General features: G+C 41.8%; 1 protein-coding gene across 3 annotated transcripts in view; it reads right to left on the bottom strand.

Moving 5' to 3' along the window:
* CLPB (ClpB family mitochondrial disaggregase) overlaps nucleotides 1–24,856 on the bottom strand; it is a gene marked incomplete at both ends in the record, with an annotated part of 164,441 nt that overhangs the window by 89,977 nt on the left and 49,608 nt on the right. For 2 of the 3 annotated variants that reach the window (XM_080695225.1, XM_080695226.1), the window contains one exon: nucleotides 14,999–15,102. In XM_080695225.1, the coding sequence (XP_080551351.1) occupies nucleotides 14,999–15,102 (104 nt within the window). Of the gene's footprint in view, nucleotides 1–8,323; nucleotides 8,414–14,998; nucleotides 15,103–24,856 lie in introns of all 3 variants that reach the window. The other variant, XM_080695224.1, reaches the window with a different exon arrangement.

The following is a 24,856-nucleotide window of genomic DNA, read 5'->3' as shown; positions in this document are numbered from 1 at the left end:
CAAACCGAATAAAGACAGTTCAAGGAAGGAAAACTACAGGCCTATATCTCTGATGAACTTGGATGCAAAACTATTAAACAAAATACTAGCAACACGCATTCAAAACCACATCAAGAAAATCATTCACCATGACCAGGTAGGGTTCATCCCAGGGATGCAAGGCTGGTTCAATATACGAAAATCAATCCATGTAATTCATCATATAAACAGAATCAAAGACAAAAACCACATGATCATCTCAATAGATGCTGAAAAAGCATTTGATAAAATTCAACATCCATTTATGATAAAAACACTGCAGAGAATTGGAATAGAAGGAACATATCTCAACATTATTAAGGCAATCTACAATAAGCCCACTGCCAACATCATATTAAATGGGGAAAAACTTCAAGAATTCCCCCTAAAAACTGGAACGAGACAAGGATGTCCACTATCACCACTTCTCTTCAATATAGTACTAGAGACTCTAGCCAGAGCAATAAGGCAAGAAAAGGAAATCAAAGGAGTACAAATAGGAAAAGAAGAACTCAAGCTTTCACTATTTGCAGATGACATGATACTATACTTAGAAAACCCAACAAACTCAACCAAAAGGCTTATAGAACTGATCAACAAATTCAGCAAGGTATCTGGATACAAAATCAATCTTAAAAAATCAGAAGCTTTCCTGTACACCAACCATAAATCCACTGAAAAAGAAATTCAGAAAACACTTCCACTTAGGATCTCCCACAAAAAAATAAAATACCTAGGAATAAACTTGACCAAGGAGGTAAAAGATCTCTACAAAGAAAATTATAAAACACTGAAAAAAGAAATCGAAGAAGATCTTAGAAGATGGAAAGACCTTCCATGTTCATGGATTGGCAGAATAAATATTATTAAAATGGCCATACTCCCAAAACTGATCTACAGATTTAATGCAATGCCCATTAAACTACCAAGATCATTCCTCACAGACATAGAAAAATCAGTCCTTAAATTTATCTGGAATAACAAAAAGCCCAGAATAGCCAAGGTAGTTCTCAGCAACAAAAACCACGCAGGAGGAATCACAATACCTGACTTTAAACTATACTACAAAGCCATTGTAATAAAAACAGCATGGTACTGGCAAAAGAACAGATATATAGACCAATGGAGCAGAATAGAAGACCCAGAAACAAGTCCACACACTTTCAGCCAATTGATTTTTGACAAAGGGGCCAAAAACATACACTGGAAAAAAGATAGCCTCTTTAACAAATGGTGTTGGCAAAACTGGTTAACCATATGCAGAAAATTGGATGTTAATCCCACTTTTTCACCCTGTACAAAAGTCAACTCACGATGGATCAAAGACTTGGAAATTAAACCAGAGACTTTGAAGCTCCTTGAAGAGGGCATAGGTCCAACACTACAACACATAGGCACAGACAAACATTTCCTCAACAAGACCCCAAAAGCACAACAAATTAAAAGGAGAATCAATACATGGGATTGCATGAAACTGAAGAGCTTCTGTTCAGCAAAGGAAACTATCAAGAATCTCAATCGAGAGCCAACAGAATGGGAGAAGATTTTTGCCACCTACACCACTGATAGAGGACTAATATCTAGAATATACAGAGAACTCAAGAAACTCAACACTAAGAAAACAAAACATCCAATAACAAAATGGGCAAATGAACTAAATAGACACTTCACAAAAGAAGAAATTCAAATGGCCAATAAATGCATGAAAAAATGCTCAACATCACTGGCAATCAGAGAGATGCAAATCAAAACTACCCTGAGATTTCACCTAACTCCAACTAGAATGGCCATCATTCAAAACACAAACAACAACAGATGCTGGCGAGGATGTGGAGAAGTGGGAACTCTAAGACATTGTTGGTGGGATTGCAAATTAGTGCAACCACTTTGGAAAACAGTATGGAGAATCCTCAGAAGAATGGGAACAAATCTACCATTTGATCCAGCAATACCACTGTTGGGTATCTACCCAAAAGAAAAGAAACCAAACTATCAAACTAATGCATGTGTATCTATGTTCATAGCTGCACAATTCACCATAGCCAAACTATCGAACCAGCCAAGATGTCCATCAACAGATGAATGGATTACAAAACTGTGGGATATGTACACAATGGAATTTTACTCAGCCATCAAAAAAAACTCAATTACATCATTTTCAGGGAAATGGATGGAGCTGGAGGACATTATGCTAAGTGAGATTAGTCAGGCACAAAAAATAAGAAATCAGATGCTTTCCCTAATATGTGAGAGTTAGGGAGAAATGGGTCATAGGAGGAACTCTTGGAAGAGCATCAGTAACTTTTAACTCTGTTTACATTGTCTTTGGATATACAATATTTTTTTTATTTTTTAAGGGAGTTTATTTACCCTTTTGTTGCCTGTGCCATTGAAATCATATCCAAGAAATCACTTCCAATTTCAATGTTGTGAGGTTTTATGACCCAGATTTTCTTCTAAAAGCTGATAGTATTAAGATTTATATTTAGGTCCTTTATCTATTTTGAGTTAATATTTGTATATGTGTTAGGTAAGGGTCCAATTTTATTATTTTTCATTTATTATTATTTTTCAACAATATTTAGTTAAAAGACTAGTATTTCCTCCACCAAAAGTTCATGGAAACCTTGTCAAAAATAACTTGACAATGTATGGAAGAATTTATCTCTAGGCTTTTATTTAGCTCCAATGGTTTATATATCTGCCTTTAGAACAGTACTACACTGTTTCAATTATTGTAGCTTTATATGGTTTGAAATCAGAAAATATACATCTTCTAGCTTTGTTCTTCTTTGAGACTGTTTTGGGTATCTAGAGCCCATATTCCATATCAGGATAGATTTTTTTCTGAAAAATAAATAAATAAATGTATGATAGTTTCACCTAAAAAAAAAAAAGAAAAAAAAATATTCTCTGGTAAGAAAGAAAGCAAAAAGAAATATTGAAATGTTATCTTTAAGTCATCAAAAGTTTGGTACCAGACAAATGAAACTGTTATGTGAGATTATCAATGTTAATATTGTATAAATTGCTATAATACTAGATGTCAACCACTGGGCCAAGCGTGGGAAGGAGGGATGGGGAGGGAATGGGGTGGGGATCGGGTAGGGGCTAACTGGGCGATGTGTGCATGTATGTCTACAAAAGTATCTTATTTATACCACTATGATGTATGAATACATTGCACCAATAAAAAATAAATTAAAAAAAAAAAAAAGAAAGTAAAAAAAAAAAAAAACAAAAAAACCCATACACAAATAATCAGAGGCATTATTATAATAGCCCAAAGCAGAAACAACCCAAATGTCCTTCAACTGATGACTGGATAAACAAAACTGTGGTACATATCTATACAACAAAATATTATTCAGTTATAAAAAGGAATGATGTACTGATACTATAATATGGGTAAAACATTATGCTAAGTAAAACAAGTCATCACAAATGATCATATGTCCTACAGTTCCATTTATACAAAATGTCTAGTTTAAGCAAATCTATAGAGATAGAAAGTAGATTACTAAAGTTGCAACGACTGGAGGTAGTTGAGGGGAAATGGAGAATGACTGATAATGGATATGAGGTTTTTTCATGAGGTATTAAAAGTTCTAAAATTGATTGTGGTGATGGTTGTGAACATACTATAAACCAGTGAATCACATGTGACTTAAATCTCAAAAAAGCTGTTATATTTACAAATGTATATAAGGAGCTGAGCCTATTGTCTGGCATGTAGGGAAGACTCAATAAGTGATAATAAATTTAGTATTTCTTTTTCCCTCTTCCTGAGGCCATCCTAATGGCTAGACTCATCTCTAATACCATCCTAACTGGAGAATGGCAATGGCAGGGGCCCATTTCATACTGAATAAAGGGCACAGGAGAGTCTGAAAGGCTAAACTCCCAAGACTAAGAATCTTCCTCTAATATTCAGACAACTAAATATTTAGCTCTCAAAGCAATAAGAAAATATTGGTTTCCATTTATTAAACACTTATTATATGCCACTTTACAACTCTTTTCCTCCCAACAACCATTAATAGGCTGTCATATTATTATTCCTATTTAATAAATGAAAAAACAAACAAAATAAGAGAGGTTATGTAATTTGTTCAAAGTTACATTAGGCAAGGCGTGGTGGTACATGCTTGTTGTAATCCCAGTCCTTGGCTGCAAGTTTGCAGCCAGCCTCAGCAACTTAGTGAGGTCCTCTGCAACTTGGTGAGACTCTGCCTCAAAATAAAAGAATAAAATTAGGCTGGGGTATAGGTTGGAGGTAGAATGCCCCTGGGTTCCATTCCCAGTAACACACACACACACACACACACACACACACACACACACACACACACACACACACACACACACACACCAGTAGTCAATGGCTTAGTTGGCTTATTCAATTCTGTTATATGTGAAGGAATTGGCTTCATTATGTTTTCCTTTCATTTGTTTACATGTTACCCATACTTCATGACTCAAGCAGCCTAATTTCATGTCCTTTTCCTCTTTGTGTTTTAGTAATGTCTTGTTTACGTCAAATTAGCTAATGTTTCCTCTTACAGTCTGTGTTCTTGGGTTGCTTCATGTGTATACTCTTGCATAAGGTAGATGCTTGACCAATATTACCTGAGTGAATGGGCATCAGCCTTGTCTTCCCAAAGACAAAACAGGTTCTTGAAGGACAGACATTTTATCTTCTAGATTTCCTTTCCTTCATTCAGGGAAGGCACTTATGGTCATTGAGGTTGGTCTATGGCTGGAGGACTAGCCCTTGCTCAAGAATGGCTCTCACAGGTACCATGTTCTCTGCTCATGGACTGAAGCTTTCTCCTTATGAAGAGGACCCTGCTCACTCCACCATCACCCCTCTGTAGTACAGCATGGAAGCTGGCACATAGTAGGAGCTCACAAGAGCTTTGACGAATTAAAGGGAATACTGGGTGAGCAGTGTTTCTACTGGAGACACATGAAGAGATCCCCAAGCCCACCTTCTCTCACGCCCATGAAATGGAAGAGGACACTGGGAAGGCTGTCAGTACACTGGGAAGAAAAAGGTTGCTAGAGTCAGTGTGGCCCTGACCCCTCCTTTGACTATAGGGCCAGATGTGGCTTTCCAGAGCCCATGCCTCACCTTCACACCATCAAACTGAAGAAGTGAGCAAGCTCTTAAGGCTGTTACTGTTATTTATAGAGCCATCCAAACTCTGCTTGAACTTCTGCTTCCCACCTCTGCTATCTCAGAGTAGCAACGGGCTCAGAGGTATCTGAACCCCTCTGATTTGTGTACAGTTACCCTGAAGTCACCCTCTCCCTATACCTGCCCTTCATCCTAACCAGAGCCGCATTCTTCCAGCTCCAGGGATCCTCTGCGACTGTCCTCTCTCTTCCTCTTAGCAGCTATGCTACCTGGTTGGTCCAACTGGGTCCCTCAGTGCTCCCAATCTCTGCACCTGCTTGCCTCTCCTCTGCCTTTTCTTCAAGATGTTAAAAACTTGCAATAAAAAACAAATACAAAATGCTGTAATTAATAGCCAATTCCAAGCCAACCCAGCATCTCTACTAATAAACCTCAACACTTGCAAAAAGAACAATAAATTCTGCCCCTCTCTGGTTCTGAGGTGGCTGCTTTTATATACTCCGTGTGTGTGTATGTATGTGGGTAAGTGTGTCTACATATATATTTATTTCCCTTTATTTCCCATCCAGGGAGGGGCAGAATAATGAACTGCGTGCGTCAGGGAAGATGAATCTGAGATACTAGGGAGCAGTGCAGTAAAAAGATTAAAGTGTTATTATTGTTGGGTTTTTTTCCCCCATGGTCCATTGTGACAGCTCGACCGTCATCTGTAAAAAATGTCTCAGCGAGAGATAATCATCGGAAACTCAATAAAGCGTCAGGGGGAGCCTCAGCCCCCATCAATCACTGGGTGCCTGGAAAATTTCAGCCCTCTGTCTCCCTTCCTGCTATCCATATAAATGTCTCTAATATATTTTGTGTGGTGTGTGGGACCCATCCCTGATTTGGAACTTTTGATGAAAAAATATTTATACACAAAATATGTAAATCAGTTAAAAATCACAGGACTAGTTCTTTGCCACCCCATCACACTTTTTCTTATTTTTATAAATGCATCGAATTTATTCTTTTTAATAAAACATGTCAACTAGTCTATCTCCCTCTCCTAGGATACATATATATGTTTGGAGGGCTAAACAGATGGAAATAATTAACCTAACTGGCTGATACATTTAATCTTGAAGTTGGCCCAAATGCCTGATGGAGCTGCAGTGCACTGTCCGTGCTGGTGACTCTATGGTGGCTGGCACTGCTGAGAAACGACAAGTAGAATCACCGGCCCTGGAGCGGGACAAGGCTCTGAGTAGGCCTGGACAAGGATGAGGAACAGGCAGGGGCATTATTAAAAATAAACTTGCCTGGATAGTTTTTGGCCTGGCAGTTTACTAAACCTTTAGACAAGCCAGAGTTCTCAGGATACTCGGCGAGGGCCACACGCAGGCTGATATGGTCACTGGGTTCTATCCAAAAGCAGGGGACAGTTCTGCTGGCATGTGGCAGTGCTGCTCTGCCTCAGTTTCCTTTAGTGCCTACATCACGGGGTTGCCATGAACACACAGTATCAATAAATGCTCACGGCTACCACTACAACTATGGTCACTGTCGTGGCCTCGTTACCACTTCCCTTGCTTCTCCACGCTGGATGGAGTAAGGCCCACAGCATGTTCTCTAGAACCCCTGAGGTGCCTGCTAGGGACAGAGACTAGGCCTTGATCAGGCGCTAGCCTACCAATCTGCATCCTCTTTCTTTTTGGTACCAGGGACTGAGCCCGGGGACAGTCTACCTCCAAGCCACACCCCTGGCTCTGTTACTTTTATTTTGAAACAGAGTCTAAGTTGCTGAGAGTCTCGCTCAGCCGTAGAGGCTGGTTTCTAACCTGCCATCCTCTTGTCTTCACCTCCCGAGTAGTGCGATTACAGGTATGCACCATCATCCACCTCCCGAGTAGTGCGATTACAGGTATGCACCATCATCCACCTCCCGAGTAGTGCGATTACAGGTATGCACCATCATCCACCTCCCGAGTAGTGCGATTACAGGTATGCACCATCGTGCCCGGCTTCTAACGCTGCATTTTCATGGCTTATCACTCTCTAAGCCAAATATGGTGTGGATGTAGCACCCTAACAAGTTCACTTTATCAGCCAGAAACATAACTCGCCTCTTAAGAGTTCTGGACGTAGCACACCCATTCCTAAGTACACCCATCTATACCCACCTACCAACTCTCCTTGGAGGAAAAGACTTACAGGCTCAAGTACTATTTTATTTACTTGTATATCAGTCAGAGATTCTTCTCTGAGTTTGAACAGTCCATGTTTCTATACCTCTGACTTGTTAAATATTGTCTGAGTCACGTCCCCCATCTTTATTATTAATTGCCATTCTTGCTAGTATCTTACATTTGCATGGTGCCCTGTATTTGCTCAAGTACTGTTCTTAAGTACTAATTGATCCTTATAACAAACTGTGGTAGAGTAAATATTACTCTATACTTATAGAAAGACTTGCATAGCCATTCCTCAGATTACTTAGTAGTTGGCTCTTTGAGGATAATAGTTTGCTACCACAAAAGAGCATTTGGAACGCCATGTCAAAGAAGTTGAATGAAGTCCCAGCAAAGTATAATGAGGATACTGGTGATGAAAAACAAGGTGGGCTTACATTAACTAAATTCTTTCTCCATTGTAAGTTTCAGATGAGGGAGAAAATACACCACTTATGACTCGCCTAATAATCTTTATTTTACAAACAGGAGACAGAACTTCTGAGAACCACAAAAACCTGCTCCAGGTATCAGTTATTAGTGTTCTGCACATCCATGATGCCAAGGCTTAAGCACATAGCTTCTCTAGAAATGAAAAAGTGTCAAATATGGTCTCCTCTAGGAAAGTGGAGGCAAGATGAACTGTACGCAGTTCCAGCACAAGACTGCAACTTACAGTCTACATTGTGCCAGTCAAAGCATGGGAGCCTGGCAGAAATGCAAACATCTCTGGTCTACTCAAGACCTACTGAATCAGAATCTCTGGGGATGGGGCCCAGAAATCTATATTGACAAGCTTACTAAGACATTCCTATTTCCTGTGCTCTCTGCCGTGCCTGGGTAGGGATGGGGACACAGCAGTTAACTTATACACTGGGTAGTTAACTTATAGATGGGACCACTCCAGCACATGTTCTGGGAGAGAAAGAAATGTTATAATACAGAGCAGTTCCATTACCGCCAGCAGGAACTCCTAGCCACCTCCTGAACTCCAGGGCACTTGTCCACTGGTTTGTGAAGCGCCCGCTTGCATCGTCCTGTCCCCCATCTGAAGATAAGAGATGGGGAGGTCAGCTGGAGACGGCCAGGGCTTGCAGCCCTAGAGCTGTGGGAGGAGGGCTGTCGGGCGAGTGGGCTTGGCCCCAGCAGGATGGACCTGGCAAGCTAGGCCCTCTACCCCCAGAAGGACCCTATGCCTGCCCAGCTTCTGCAAAACTCATCTTTATGCAGCTGCCACTCGGAGCTGAGAAGAGAAGCTGATTTACAGCCTGCGCTGGCCACGTTCCTGCCATGTTTTATTGTTTTAATTGTACATATGAGAAACACTCAGTGTGCTCGCTTGCATTTCTGACAGCCCCAGACACTCGATGTTTATAACAGTTACTTATAAGCAGCCGGCGGCATCCCTGGCTGGGCGACTTGTTTACTGTTATCACCAATTTACTGCCTCCTCCACCTGAGGATTGGGCCTACCACCCAGAGCCAGCCACAAGTGGAACTCCTACAGTGGGCATGGGTGAGGCTCAAGGCACAGAAGAATGTGGTCTTGACCAGGGAACAAGCTGGCAGATGATCCCCACGCCCCTTCAAATTTGTCCCATCTGTGTGCCTCTGCTCAAGCTGTGTCCTCTGCTTATAATATCTGTTCCTTTTCCCCTTCCTCTTTAGTCCCAAAGCCCAGCTCAAATCTTCCTTCTATTTTATTTATTTATTTTTTTGGTGGTACTGGGGGTAGAACCCAGAGGCTTTCTACCTCCGGCCTATACTCCCAGACCTATTTTTTATATTTTATTTGGAAACAGGGTCTCACTAAGTTGCTGAGAGCCTCACTAAGTAGCTGAGGCTGGCTTTGAACCTGTGCGATCCTCCTGTCTCAGCCTTCCAAGCACGGGGATTACAAGTGTGAGCCACCATGCCCAGCTTCAAATCTTCCTTCTACATACATTACTTGCTCTGAGGTGGAGCTGAGAGCTTTTAGAACTTCAGAAATCACATAGCTGTCTGGGTGTGATGGCATACGCTTGTAATCCCAGTATTTGGGAGGCTGAGATAGGAGGATCGGAGCTTCGTGGCCAGCTTTAGTTACTTAGTGAGGCCCTCTACAACTTAGTAAGACCCTGTTTCAAAATAAAAAATAAAAAATAGGGCTGGGAGAGTGTAGCTCAGAGGCAGACTGTCCCTGGGTTCAATTCGTAATTCTGCCAAAAAAAAAAAAAAAATCATAGCTGACAGGGTGCTTGGTGCATGATCCAGCAATTAAGGGCTAGAATCTCCTTTACAAAACCCCTGATGGGCAGAAACCAAGCCTCTTACTCCTCGAGTGGTGAGCCACTCTCTACCTCCTAGGCAGGCTTCTTGCCTTACACTGAGTGAGAAACTCTTCATTTAATGTCACTGTGCTTTATATAATATGGTTATCTCTAATCATTCTAACAATCCTATAAGATAGGTATTGTTATTCCTGTGTTGTAGATGAGAGAAGACTGAAAGTCAAGGACTTAAGTCACTTGCTCAAGATCACACAGCATCAGTCACACAGCTTAAGTCAACTATGAGTATCTGGCAGTAAAGCCCAGCCTTTCTCCAAGACACCTCTGAACGCCACTCTGAAGGCTGCAGAGAATGGAAAGAGCAGTCAGGCCAAGATTTCCAAACCAAGAGCTTCTGGGTCACCTGCGCCAGCAAGCCTGCCCTCTCAGCAGATACATCAACCTTGAGTGGAGTGGAAGAGTGTGCGAGGCACCAGCAGAGCACCGTTCCTGCTAAGGGGTAGAGCTCATGTTTGTAAGGCAGGAGTTGGGTCTGACTAGGCATGGGCAACCAGGGACAGAGCCTCCTTGGAGGTCAAAGACCTTTCTTTGTTCCTTAGGCTGTGTCTGTTCTGAGCAAGCAGAACACGTACAAAGGGTCTCTGACACCTTTTACTTTGCTGGCCCGTATGCTCTTCCCTCCTCATTCTCTGAGTGAAGGGCTTATTCTTCTACCCCCTCATTAAATCCTTTCCTTGGGCACTTTCAATTACTATAACTGCTTTAACTTCAGAGCAAAGGCTAGTAACTCCTAAATACCTATCTTTTGCCAGAGTATTCCTTTGAGGTCCAGACTCATAAACCTGATGTTTCAACCAAATCAGAAACTGAGAAGCCATGCAGGCACCTCCTTTTCCAGCAGTTTTCTCAGTGCACTGAGTACTCAACCTCCTTGTAATATTTTACTGACAATGATTTTCTCCATTCCCAAAAATCACTTGTAGGAAACATCAGAATTTTTAAGAGTATTTTGCAGAGGAGGAACACAGCTTCTCACTGGATTCTCAAGGGGGCCCACCATCCTCAAAAGGTCAAGAATCACTGCTAATCTCTGCCTTCCAAGTCCTCCCTGCCCTGTCAAAGTGGTCCTTCCAACAAGCAAATGTGAACTCAATATTCCCCCGCTTGAAAACCTTTAATGAAACTCAGAATACAGCGTGAGCTCCCTTATAAGGTCCTTCCATGTGTAAGTAACCTTCCATCTCCACATACTTCTTGTTCTGAAAACTGACAGATGATGCCATCTGCTGTTACCTACCCCCCTCTACCTCATGTCTCTGCATGTGTTACTCCTTTTGCTTGGAATATCTGTTCTTCTTAGCTGGCCTGGCTATCACCAACTCATCCTAAAGACCCAACTTAATGTCATTTACCCTGTGACACATCCCAGACAGAAGGCTGCTCTCAGACAGAGCTCATCACTACTCCTATCAGTGCTACCTACATCCTCTGTTCAGTGACCTCCGCATTTACCACTTCATACTATGATTACTTGTTCACGGGTGCTGTTCACGGGTGCATTGTCTTACTTGACTGAGAGCACTGTTAAGGGGCTAAACCATGTATATTCATTTATATATTCCCACCATCTGGCAGAATGCCTAACAATCAGTAAATGCATGCGGAGTTATAAATACATGGCACTAATAAGCAATTACAACTGTAGACACTCTACAATTCACACATCATGTACTTTATCTCTTGATTTTCACAGTGATACAGATAAGGTAGACAAAGATTTATTACTGGGGGTAGGGAGGTCTTGCAAGGTCATAAATTACGGCTCACCACCTTCCCTCAGTGCTAAGTGGAGGCTGAGGCCCACAGAAGTATCTATTAGAAATGTAGTGAACTTGATGGACTTTGGCACTGGCTCTATACTCAGACAGTAAAGCACTGACCAGCTGTCTTGATCCCGTGGTTTTCCTGCGATGCATAGATAGGCTCTAGAAAAGGGGAACATGCCTAGTCTTTCTACTCTCTTCTCCTCCTCACACATTCCCACAAATCAGGTGACTTCCCATAAAAAGTCAATCCAAAGAGAAGAGAACCACAGGACTCTTATGTTTCTGTCTACCAGTGAGGATGACTCAGAGCTGGACATAGTGCCTGCTTATAGCAGATAGTCAATTAATACTGGTCGAAAGGCTAAAAGATAAGGCATTGTTAGAGAAAGGAAAGAAAATGATGACTAAGGAAGACCTAAAGGCTTAGGCTGGTAAGAAGGAAAAAAGAGTCCTGAGACAAGTATCTAGGTCCCAGAGTCAGAAAGCAGAGTGCATGAAGTAAGTGGACACCCAACTGATACACCTCAGAAAATAGGCAAAGTCTGAAACTGGAAAAAAAAAGTATATAGAGAGGAGTAGATCTTGACAATGATTGCTAACAACATTCTAGAATGTGTTTTGTATAAAAGTTCCTAAACTTTTAGGTGATTACTGGGCATCAAGAGGATAAGTTCCCTAAAAACAAGACATTAACATGCCAGAATAACCTAATTTTCTTTCTTTTTTTTTTTTTTTGGCAGTACTGGGGATGGAACCCAGGGGCATTCTACCTCTGAGCTACACCTCCAGCCTATTTTTTATTCTGAAACAGGGTTTTACTGAGTCTCAAAGGACCTCACTAAGTAGCTAAGGCTGTCCACACACTGCAATTCTCCTGCCTTAGCCTCCCGAATGCTGAGATTATAAGGGTGTGCTGCCACGCCCAGCCCTGATTTCCTATTTATTTATTTATTTATTTATTTATTTATTTATTTATTTATTTTTGCAGTACTGGTGATGGAACCCAGGGGCAGTCTATCCCAAATGCTGAGATTGTAAGGGTGTGCTACCATGCCCGGCCCTAATTTACTATTTATTTATTTTTGTGGTATTGGGGATGGAACCCAGGAGCATTCTACCTTCGAGTGACACCGCCAGCCCTATTTTTTATTCTTTATTTTGAAACAGGGTCTCAATGCATTGCAAAGGGCCTCACTAAGTAGTGGCTGAGTCTGTCTGTGAACCTCGATCTTTCCTGTCTCAGCCTCCCGAATGCTGGGATTACAAGCATGTGCCACCATCCCTGGCCTAATTTTCTTTTTACAAAATTTTTTTTGGGCAAGAAAATAAGACAAAGGCCAGATTTGGTTTTGGTTTAGCAAGAAATCTGAGAAAACATCTTGCAATTCTGTGGACAAAATGGAGAAATGGAGCATAAAAAAGTAACAAGTTTGGTAGATTACAACTGTGAATGCAGAATAATGCATCAAAATTGTCCTGATGCTCTTTATAAAGTTTTTGGTTTTTGGTACTGGGGATTGATGGCAGGGGTATTCTACCTCTGAGCCAATTCCACAGCATTATTATTATTATTATTATTATTATTATTATTATTATTTTGGTGGTATTATGGTTCCTGGACACCCTTCTACCTCCGGGCTACCCTCCCAGACCTATTTTTATATTTTTTATTTGGAAACAGGGTCTCTTAAGCCAGCAAAGCTGGCTTCAAACCAGCGCGATCCTGTCTCCGTCTCCCAAGCGTGGGGACTACAAGCGTACGCCACCACGCCTGGCCCTATTTTTTTTATTTTGAAACAGGGTCTCACTAAGTTGCTGAGAGCCTTACTAAGTTGCTGAGGCTTGGCCTCAAGCTTGTGATCCCCCTATCTCAGTCTCCCAAGTACTGAGATTACAGACTTAGGCCACTAGGCCCGGCTTCCTCTTATTACTTGGTGAGAGCACCTGGACAGAAGACAGAACTGGGAGAGGAGGTGCTATGACTGAGGAAGAGTAAAGTCTATAAGCTGAGTCTCTATATATTAAGCATCAAGTATAGGGCAAGTTTGATACTCCTGAAATTTTCCACTGAAACATAAAGTGAACATAATTCCCCTAGCTCAGTGGGGAATCCAAGGAGGCATAGGCCGTGACCTACACATGGAACTGTAAGCTGGGGAGGAGAGAAAAAAACCCAAACAGGCAGATGAGAATAAAAATGACCACAGAAAAGGCCCAGATTGAGGAAACATTCAAAGAACAGCTGAATAGAGGGGTAGAGGTGTAGCTTAGTGGTAGAGTGCTTGCCTAGCATGCATGAGGCCCTAGGTTTAATTCCCCAGCACAACAAATAAACAGACCAGCAGCTGAAGGCAGACCACAATTACTGACAACAGGGAAGCCGAAGGGTATAACCTCTGCAATGAAGCCTTGACCATACGACCACGTTTGAGGAGAGGTGACTTTATATTTTAGTGGCACCATAGTGCTCTGATACTCTTACACATTCCCCTCATGCCACTGATTTGAGAAACTTTCTCTCTGGCGTAGCAACAACACCTTTGCTCTGGGCCACACACACCCAAGTCATTCTGCAGCCCTGCTGACAGCTCTGAGGTCTGAGGACATTGCTTTCCCGTGGCTGAATCTCCTGCAGCATCCATGTTTTGACCCTTGGGGTGGTTTCCAGGCTGTATGTCCTCTGACAACCCGAAAGCAGCCACTGCTCAGCTGCCCTGTTGCTGGAAGTCTCAAGGGAATTTCAATTTAAGTGATCCAGGAAGCAGGAAGTAGGGACAGTTTGCACAAATCAAAGCTCAAATGTAAAATGTACACTGCTCTCTGCAGCCAAAGGAGCCTGCCTTCTCAACCCACTTTGAAAGCGCTACTTGCCAGCGGCAACAGGAACTGACTTGGCCAGGTGCTTTCGTACTGACAGTGGCTGCCTCTTCCAAGGTCCCAATAGCACAACATTCACACAAGATCCCAGAGGAGGGCACTAATAATGACCCATTTTTACAAGCACAGACATCAAGGCACAGAGAGAGTCCACTATTTGTCCTGGATCACATAGTAAAGTGAAGAGACAGGCCTGGACATACAAAAAGGCAAAATTTAGTGTAGTATTTAGGGACTTCCAAGGCGGGGAAAACAGTAAAGCTGCTTTCTAATTCTTGTGGAGGATAAATCTGCAGAAAGTGAAGGACAAGAAAAAAATACATATTCTGGGCAGTTTTTAAATTATTTTAAGGAAACTTGTCCCACTGTCCACTCCTCTGAGAACCCCCAAGCTGAGGCACTTTCAGGAAAATACCAGCTGAAATATGCCTTGTCCCCAATTAGGTCATGAACTGGGTTTCTATTTCTCCCCCCAACACTTTTGGAGTGATTAAATTATACAGCCAGAGAGAATGTGAAGGGTACCTGCTTCAAGCCCTTTTTCTTATCCATGAATTCCCAGAGGTAAGGGACTTGGAGAGTTGTACCATTAGAACTGAGCAAGGCTGGTGGAAGCCACAGGAAAGGAGCTCTCAGAGCAACAGTGTAGCCCATGCTTACCTTCCAAAGAATGGATTCCCTGCTCCTTGGCAGTCTTGTAGACACTGCTAAAATCATCCCCAAGATTCGGGTCAGCCCCAGCAGCAAGCAGGACTTGCACCACACTAGAAGGAATCAGAAAGACAGAAGTGTCAAAAACAGAAAAGGCGCAATCTCTGCTCATGAGTGGCACAAAGGGAAGCATGCGAACTCGGGAAACATAAAAGACTGAGGGAAATGAGGCTCCACAACTCATCAGTCAGAGGCTTAGGGCATGTTGACACCTTCCTTAGGCCCAGTATGCACAACTGCAAAATACAAACTATTCATTCAACAATTACTTAGGAAATGCCTACTATCTTCTAGCTACTATTCCAGTGCTGGGGTCCATGCACACATGGGGCTGATAGTCTGTTTGGGAAAGAAACAATGATGGGAGGTATACTATGTGTAGTGGGAGAAAAAGGGAGAAATCAAGAAAGACCTCTTGAGCCGGGCATGGTGGCTCATTTGGGAGGCTCCCAGCATTTGGGAGTCTGAGAGAGGAGGATCACAGTTTGGGGCCAGCCTCAGCTACTTAGTGAGGCCCTTTGCAACTCACTGAGACCCTGTTTCAAAAATAAAAAGACTAACCCGGGTGTGGAATGCATGCTTGTAATCCCAGCCCTTGGAAGACTGACACAGGAGGATCGCACAGGTTCAAAGCCAGCCTCAACTACTTAGTGAGGCTCTCAGCAACTTAGTGAGACTCTGTTTCCAAATAAAGTATAAAATAGGTCTGGAAGTATAGCCTGGAGGTAGAAAAGCCCTTGGGGTTCCACCCCCAGTACCACCAAAATAAATAAATAAATAAATAGACTTAAAAAATAGGGTTAGGGGTGTAGCTCAGAGGTACAATGCCCCTGGGTTCCATCCCCACTACTGCAGGGGGGGAAAAAAAACCCAACAACTTTCAACAGCTATCCACTCATAAAAATAGCTTTATAGACCAGGCATGGTGGCACACACTTGTAATCTCAGTATTTAGGAGGGATGCAGGTTCACTGCCAGCCTCAGTGACTTAGTGAGGTCCTTTTTCAAAAAAAGAATTAAAAAATAGGGCTAGGGGTATAGGTCGGAGGTAGAATGCCCCTGGGTTCCAGCCCCGGTACTGAAAAGAAAAAAAAAAAAAAAAAAAAAAAGAAGCTTCACAAGAGATAAGGAAACCAGGTGAGATAGGTGAGATATAGCACATGAGTACAGCACAGAAACAGAAAGGCACACTGAAGAAGACAGGAAGGCCAGTTTTAAATCACTCCTGTCAGCCTTTCCCAAACCTAGGCAGTACAGTATGGAGAGAAATACCCTCTACACTAGGGAACAAAAGGTGAGTACTGGACATCACCTCGAACCCAGAAATCAGGCCTGCTCCAGCAAAACTCAGTGCCTGGCATTCTCCCATGGCCCCAGATTCCAGACCAATAGCTCAGGATGAGCCTCCAGGTGCCCTGGTGCCAGGCCAGATCCCACAGCGCCAGACTGGCTCCTGGGCCAGGTTGGCTCTAGCATCAGGATAGCCCCATAGACTCAAGATTAGGCCCACATTGGAGACTCAATCTCCAGGCCCAACCCAGGACTATACTGGCCATGGGCTCTGTACTGCCTCTAGCATTGGGCTGGCACCTAAGGATTGGGGTTGTAGGCCAGCTCCAGCACCATGCCATCCTCATCACCACAGACATCAGGTGGGCAGTGGAAGACCCAGATTCCAGGCTTGCTCAGCACTAGGCTAGCTCCTGCAACTCCAGGCTCCAGACTAGCTCATAGCCAGGATGGCTCATAGAGCCCAAAGCTTCAGGCTTATCCCAGCACCAGGTTAGTAGCCCTGGCCCCAGACATCAGGCCAGCACTGGTAGACAAAAGTTCCAGTCCTTCCTAGTCTCAATCTGGTCCCTGTAGCCCCACACTCCAGGCTGGATCCTGTAGACCCACACTTTAGGGACCCAGCCCACTAGACCTAGCACTAGTCTAGCGCCAGTGGATCCAGGCTCTAGTACTTTACTTGTGGGCCTAGTTTCCAAGGTCATCACCCAGCCCTAGGATCCAGGTCAGCTCATGCAGATTAGTACCTACACACTAAAATTAGTACCTACACACTAGAATCCATGATGCCAGGTTTTAGAACAACCTCAAAAGACCCAGACTCAGCAGGGAGTGGTGGCGCACATTTGTAATCCCAGCATTTGGAAGGCTGAGACAGGAGGATCGCGGTTCGAAGATGTCTCAGCTACTTAGTGAGGCCCTTTGCAACTCAGTGAGACCCTGTTTCAAAATAAAAAATAGGGCTGGGGGTGTAGCTTGGAGGTAGAATGCCCCTGGGTTCTATTCCCAGTACTGCAAAAAGATCCAGATTCCACACTTGCCCAGCACCACACCAGCCCTAGGCTCTAGATGGTCTCCATGGACTCAGGTGCCAGTGAACTCAAGGTCTAGGCCTGTTCCAGAAGACCTCTTTAGATACCAGAGTCAGAGGAGGTCCCAAGGACTGAGACTCTAGGACCAATCCTATAGACCTAGGCTCCAGGCCAGCCCCTGTGGATCCAGGTGGCAGGCTCATTCCAGGGCTCGACCACACTTGCAGATTCAGGCTCCAGGCCAGCCATTGATTTCGGCAGCAAAGCCCCTCAGGGACCACACAAGATAGGCTGCCCAGCATCTCCGGAAGAACTGACTAGTGAAGGCTTTTCCCAGACAAAGTTAGTCCGTAAAGACTGGAACAAATCCTTACATCTTCAAAAAGCAGCCACCAATGCATGGCCACAAGAAACAAGAACAATCAGAGAAGTCAGGTCTAGTGGCACACACTTGTAAGGCTGACACTGGAGGAGCGCAGGTTCACCGCCAGCTGCAGCTACTTAGTGAGGCTTTCTGCAATTTAGTGACACCCTGTTTCAAAATAAAGGATAAAAAATAGGGCTAGGGTTATAGCTCAAAGGTAGAATGCCCCTGGGTTCAATCTCCAGTACTACAAGGGGGGGGGGGAGAAAGAATGATCAGAGAAATGTGACCCCATCAGAGGAACAAAATAAAGGAACCAAACCAAACCTAAAGAGGTATGGATTTATGACCTGCCTAAGAATTTAAAATAATTATTTTGAGTAGGCTCAGTGAAAATAAAAAAAATAGAAACTATTATTTACCCCTTCTTTTAATTTTATTTACTTGTTTTTGTTAGAGAAACTACTCAATGAGATTAGGAAAATAATAAGTGACCAAGACAAAATTTAACTGAGAATGAAATTATTTTTAAATTATATTCTGGAGCTAAAAAATACAATGAATGAAATAAAATGAAAGAAATGCTATAGAGGGTACCACTTGCAGAAAGGATCAAGCATAAGAAATCATCTATGAACTTAAAGACAAGATAAAAAATTTATGGGATAGCATCAAAAGTACAAATACTCAAATTATAGCTGTTCAAGAAGGAAGAAAGAAAGACAAAGGAGTAGAAAGCCCATCTAAAAGAATAACAAGGCCGGGGATGTAGCTCAGTGGTTGAGTGCCAAGCGCCAACTATGTGCAAGGCCCTGGGTTCAATCCATAGTGCACATGCACACACACAAGAGCAAAGTCATCTTAAAAGCAGTAAAAGAAGAGAAGGAGCAAAACACCTAAGAGAGTATTCCAGGAAGGCTAACAGCAGACTTTTCAGCCAAAGCCTTGCAGGCCAGAAGAAAAGCAGAATGGAATATTAAATGATGAGGGAAAAAACTGGCAACCAAGAATATTGTACACAAGCCTGGCATGGTGTCACACGCTTGTAATCCCAGTACTGGGAAGCTGAGACAGGAGGTTCACAGGTTCATGGCCAGCCTCAGCTACTTAGTGAGGCCCTCCGCAACTTAGTGAGACCCTGTTTCAAAATGAATAAAAATTAGGCCTGCAGGTGTACCTCAGGGTAGAATGCCCCTGGGGTTCAATTCCTGCTAAAACACACACACACACACACACACACACACACACACACACACACACACACACACAATATTATACCCAGAAAAGCTGTCCTTCTGAAATGAAGGTGAGATAAAGACTTTTCCTCAGACAAACACAAGTTGAAAGAGCTTATTATCACTAGTTCTGTCTTAAAGAAATAATAAAGGGAACACTGGGTATAGTGGCACACACTTGTAATCCTAGTCATTGGGAGGCTGAAACAGGAGGACTGCTGGTTCAAGACCAGCCTCAGCAATTTAGTAAAACACTATTTCAAAAATAAAAATGGCTGGAGGTAGATCTTGGAGGAAGAATGCCTTTAGGTTAAAACTCTAGTATCACAAAAATAAAATGCAAAATAGTTTTTCAAGTTGAAAAAGGATGCTAATTAATAACACAAAAAACGTGAAAATATAAAACTCACTGGTAAAAGTATACAAATTTTTTTATTTTATTTTTTTTGGTGGTACTGGGGGTGGAACCCAGGAGCTTTCTACCTCCGGGCTATACTCCCAGACCTATTTTTTACTTATTTGGAAACAGGGTCTCACTAAGTTACTGAGAGCCTCACTAAGTAGCTGAGGCTGGCTTCGAACCCATGTGATCCTCCTGTCTCAGCCTCCCAAGTGTGGGGATTACAAGCGTGTGCCACCACGCCTGGCAAAAGTATACAAATTTAGAATGCTTTAATACTGTAATAGTAGTGTTTAAATCACTGTTTATCTTTAGTATGAAAGTTAAAAGACAAAACTATTCTATTAAAAATGGTAATAGCTATACTAAGTTGTTAAAAGATACACAATATTAAGAAGATATACACTGTGACATCAAAACAAAAATGAGAGTCGGAGTGTGATGTCGCACACTCATAATCTCAGTATTTGGGAGATCGAGACAAGAGGATTGCAGGTTCAAAGCCAGCTTCAGCAACTTAGTGAGGCCTGAGCAACTTATTGAGACCCTGTATCAAAATATAAAAGGGCAGCTGGGAGTGGTCCTGCATGCTTGTAATCTTAGCATTTAGGAGGCTGAGACAGGAGGATTGAGGTTTGTGGACAGCCTCAGCTACTTAGTGAGGCCCCTTGTAATTCAGTGAGACCCTGTTTCAAAATAAAGAATAAAAAATAGGGCTGAGCTGGGCGTGGTGGCGCACGCTTGTAATCCCCTCGCTTGGGAGGCAGAGACAGGAGGATCGCGCAGGTTCGAAGCCAGCCGCGTGTGCTGGCTTAGGAGACCCTGTTTCCAAATTTAAAAAAAAAGTAAAAATAGGTCTGGGAGTGTAGCCCAGAGGTAGAAGGGCTTCCAGGAACCTCAGTACCACAAAAACACAAAAACAAAACAAAACAAAAGGGCTAGGGGTGCATCTTGGAGGTAGAATGCCCCTGGGTTCCATCTCTAGTACTACAAATAAAAATAAAAGGGATGGGGTGTAGCACAGAAGTAGAATATTTCTAGGTTGAAACCCATAGTACACACACAAAAAAAACAAAACAAATAAAAACAACCAAAATGTGTGTAGGGGGTATGGAATAAAAGTATGGAGTTTTTGTATGTGATCAAAATTACAGTTGTCAACTTAAAATAACTTGTGATAACTATGTTTTATATAAGCCTAATAGTAACCACAAAGCAAAAATCTACAGTGAATATACAAAAGATAAAAAGTAAAAATCAAAGTATATTACTGAAGAAAATCACCTTATCACAAATGAAGACAGCAAGAAAGGAAAAAGGAACAAAAGTAACAAAACAACCAAATGGCAAAGAATCCTTACCTTTCAAGAATTATCTTGAATGTAAATGGATTAAATTCTCCAATCAAAAGACAAAGATTGGCTAAGTGAATTTACAAAATAAGACCCAACTATACATTGCCTAAAAGAGACTCATTTCAGCCAGAGGTGGCACGGTGGCAAGCTCTTGAAATCCCAGGACTTGGGAGGCTGAGAGGAGGGGATCACAGGTTTGCGGCCATCCTCAGCTACTTAGTGAGGCCCTCTGCAACTTGGTCAGACTCTGTTTCAAAATTAATAATAATAATAATAATAATAATAATAATAATAAAAACAGGGCTGGGAGTGTACTTGAAAGTAGAACGCCCCTGGGTTCAATCCCCAATACTGCGGAAAAAAAGAAAAAGAGAAAAAAAAATAGAGCTGGAGCTATATCACATTATCTGACCTTATATACTACAAAGATATAGTAATAAAAGCAGTATGGTACTGTCATAAAAACAGACACAGAAACCAATGAAATAGAAATAAGACCCTAGAAATAAACCTGTTCATTTATGGTCAATTGATTTTCAATGAAAGTGCCAAGAACACACACCATGGGGGAAAGAACAGCCATTTCAATAGATGGTGTTGCAAAAAGTATTCACATGCAGAGTGAAATTAGACCTTTGTCCCATACCATATGCAAAAATCAACTCAAAGTGGATTAAGCAAAATTTGGTAGCTTATTTAATAAGACCTGGAATCGTGCAACTACCAAAAGAAAACATAGGAAAAGCTCCATTATTTTGGCTTGGTCAATAATCTTTTTTGGAGTTTATGACACCAAAAGCTCTGGCAACAAAAGCAAAACATACAAACAGAAATCTGTATAGCAAGAGAAATAACCTGCAAAATGGAAAAAAGTATTTAAAATTATACATATATGTGATTCAAAGTAAATATCCAAAACATGGAACTCAGACATTTACAGAATATTTTGCTTAATAACAGCTGAATTCACATTCTTCTCAGCTGCACAAAGAACCTTCTTTGTGCAGCTGAAAACCATATTCTAAGACATAAAGCCATATTCTAAGACATAAAGCAAGTATTAGCAAAATAAAATAAATATGTATGTATACACACACAAATGTTTTCAGATGACAAAAACCACATGACCATATCCATATTTTCTCAAAAGCAGAAAAAGCACTTGACAAAATCCAATACCTATTCATATTAAAAACACTGAAGAGCTGGGCACAGGGGCACATGCTTGTAATCCCAGCATTTGGGAGGCTGAGACAGGAGGACTGCCCAGGTTTGAAGCTAGCCTCAGGTACTTAGTGAGGATCTCAGCAAGTTAGTGAGACCCTGTTTCCAAATAAAATATAAAATAGGTCTGGGAGTATAGCCTGGAGGTAGAAAGCCCTTGAGTTCCATTCCAGTACCAAGAAAAGAACAACAACAATAACAACAACAACAACAACAAGTGCTAGGCGTGGTGGCGCATGCTTGTAATCCCCGCACTTGGGAGGCTGAGACAGGAGGATCGCACAGGTTCGAAGCCAGCCTCAGCTTAGTGAGGCTCTCAGCAACTTAGTGAGACCCTGTTTCCAAATAAAATATATAATAGGTCTGGGAGTATAGCCTGGGGGTAGAAAGCCTCTGGGTTCCACCCCAAGTACTACCAAAAAATAAACAAACAAAAACAAAAAAACTGAAGAAATTAGGAATAGAAAAGAAACTTACCTAAACATCATAAAGGAAATATATGATAAACCCAAAGTCAATATTATACTGAATGGGGAAAAAACTGAAAGTAATTCCTCTAAAGCCAGAAATAAAATGCCTATTTTAACCACTCCTATTAAATAATAGTACTTGAAATTCTAGCCAGAGCAATAAGAGAAGAAAATTAAGGAAATACAAATAGAAAAAAAGCAATAGTATGTTTGTAGATCACATGATCCTATACTTAGAAGATCTAATAAAGTCAACCAGAAGACTCCAGAACTGGTAAATTAAACAAAGCAGCCAGATACAAAATCAACTTATAAAAATCAATAGCTTTTCTATACACCAACCATGAATCCACTGAAAAAGAAACCAACAAACAATTCCATTCACAATAGCCTAAAAACAAAACAAAAACTTAGGAACAGACCAGGCTTGGTGGCACATGCCTGCAATCCCAGTGCTTGTAAGTCTGAGACTGGAGGATTGAAGGTTTGAGGATGGTCTTAGCAACATAGTGAGACACTCACTAGTGAGCAACCTCATGAAACCCTGTTTCAAAACAAAAAATAAAAGGGCTGGGGGTACAGCTTAAGAATACCCTTGGGTTCAATCCCCAGTACCAACAAAAACAGAACACTTAGTAATAAATCTACCTCTAGTAAAAATTACAGAACACTGAAGAAAGAAATTGAAGATCTTAGAAGATGGAAAGACCACCTGTGTTCTTGAATAGTAGAATAAGTACTGTTAAATGGCCATGCTACCAAAAGCTATCTACAGATTCAATGCAATCAAAATGCCTATCAAATATCAATGGGCTAGGCATATTAGCACATGCTTGTAATCCCAGCATTTAGGAGGCTAAGACCCAGAGGATTGTGGTTGGGGGACAGCTTCAGCAACTTAGTGAGGCCCTTTGCAACTCAGTGAGATCCTGTTTCAAAAATAAAAAAGATGCTGGGTGTGGTGGTGCATGCTTGTAATCCCAGCATTTGGGAGGCTGAGAAAGGAGGATTGTGGTTCCCAGACAGCCTCAGCTACTACCTAATGAAGCCCTTTGCAACTCAGTGAGATCCTGTTTCAAAATAAAGAATAAAAAATAGGGCTGGGGGTGTAGCTCGGAGGTAGAATAGCCCTGGGAGTACTGGAGAAGAGGGGGGGAGAGGGAGGGAGGGGGGAGGGAGGGAGGGAGGGAGGGAGAGAGAGAGAGAGAGAGAGAGAGAGAGAGAGAGAGAAAGAAGAAGAAGAAGAAGAAGAAGAAGAAGAAGAAGAAGAAGAAGAAGAAGAAGAAGAAGAAGAAGAAGAAGAAGGCGGCAACAACAACACTAAAAAAATAGGGCTGGGGTGTATACTCCTGGGTCCCATCTCCAGTACCACCAAAAAAAAAAAAAAAAAAAAAAAATCAATGTCATTCTTCACAGAGCCAAAGCAATTTTGAGCATTAAGAAACCATACTGGAGGTATCATAATATCTGATTTCAAACTATACTATGGAGTTGGAGTAACAAAAACAGCATGATATTAGCACAAAAACAGATACATAGACCAATGGAATAAAAGATAAAGAGATTTTTGATAAAGGAGCCAAAAACATGCTGGAGAAAAGTCCTTTCACTAAGTAGTGCTGAGAAAACTGGATTATCTATATGTAAAAGAATGAAATGAGACTCCTATAATCTCACCTCGCACAACCTAAATTAAACCACTACAGGGAGTAAAGCAGAAGTGACATGCCTTCTTCCCCACTAAGATATGTATATATTTTTAAACATTCAGGCCATATAGAAATGTTAATTTAACAAACGACAGTCTTCCCTCATACCCATCTCTTTAAATTCCATGAGTAACCACTACTTAGAGTTTGATGTATTTCCTTACAAACCTTCCCAATTAGAAAAATCACTCCAGTAGCTTAGTGAGAGTGAACTGGGAGGAGTGTAACCAGAGGCAAGGACACCACAGGGTGACAAAGTTTGGCTTGGGAACATGTATGTAGCTTCCCTTCTTGCTGCTTATATGATGTTAATGCTCCTACTAGGTTTTTCTTTTCAAATAAAAAAGAACTTATGTTCTAAGGGCTCTCGACACTGATCTCCATAGGTAATTTATATCGAATATGAAATAAGATCTCAACAAGACATGAGTAGAGTTTCTAAGCAGTTAAAATCCATGTCTAAAAATCACATATTTAATTCATAGTAGAGTGCCAAATTCTCATACATAATTTGAACTATGACTGGGCATTAGTCTTCCTTGTTTCCCAGGCTAAGAGAGTATAGAAAGGCCACTGGAGAGAGGGAAACCAACTGAAGGCAGTGTGAAGCAATTACTAATAGAGAGGTGGTATGGAATAGAGGTTAAGAAACACTCGCTGTAAACCACATGTTTGTAATCCCAGTACTTTGGAGGCTGAGGCAGGAATATGGCAGGTTCGAAGTAAGCC

Source organism: Muscardinus avellanarius (assembly GCF_963383645.1).
Source record: "Muscardinus avellanarius genome assembly, chromosome: 1".
Classification (NCBI taxonomy): domain Eukaryota; kingdom Metazoa; phylum Chordata; class Mammalia; order Rodentia; family Gliridae; genus Muscardinus; species Muscardinus avellanarius.
Note: the sequence above shows the minus strand (reverse complement) of the source record. Positions and strands in the feature narration are given on the sequence as shown.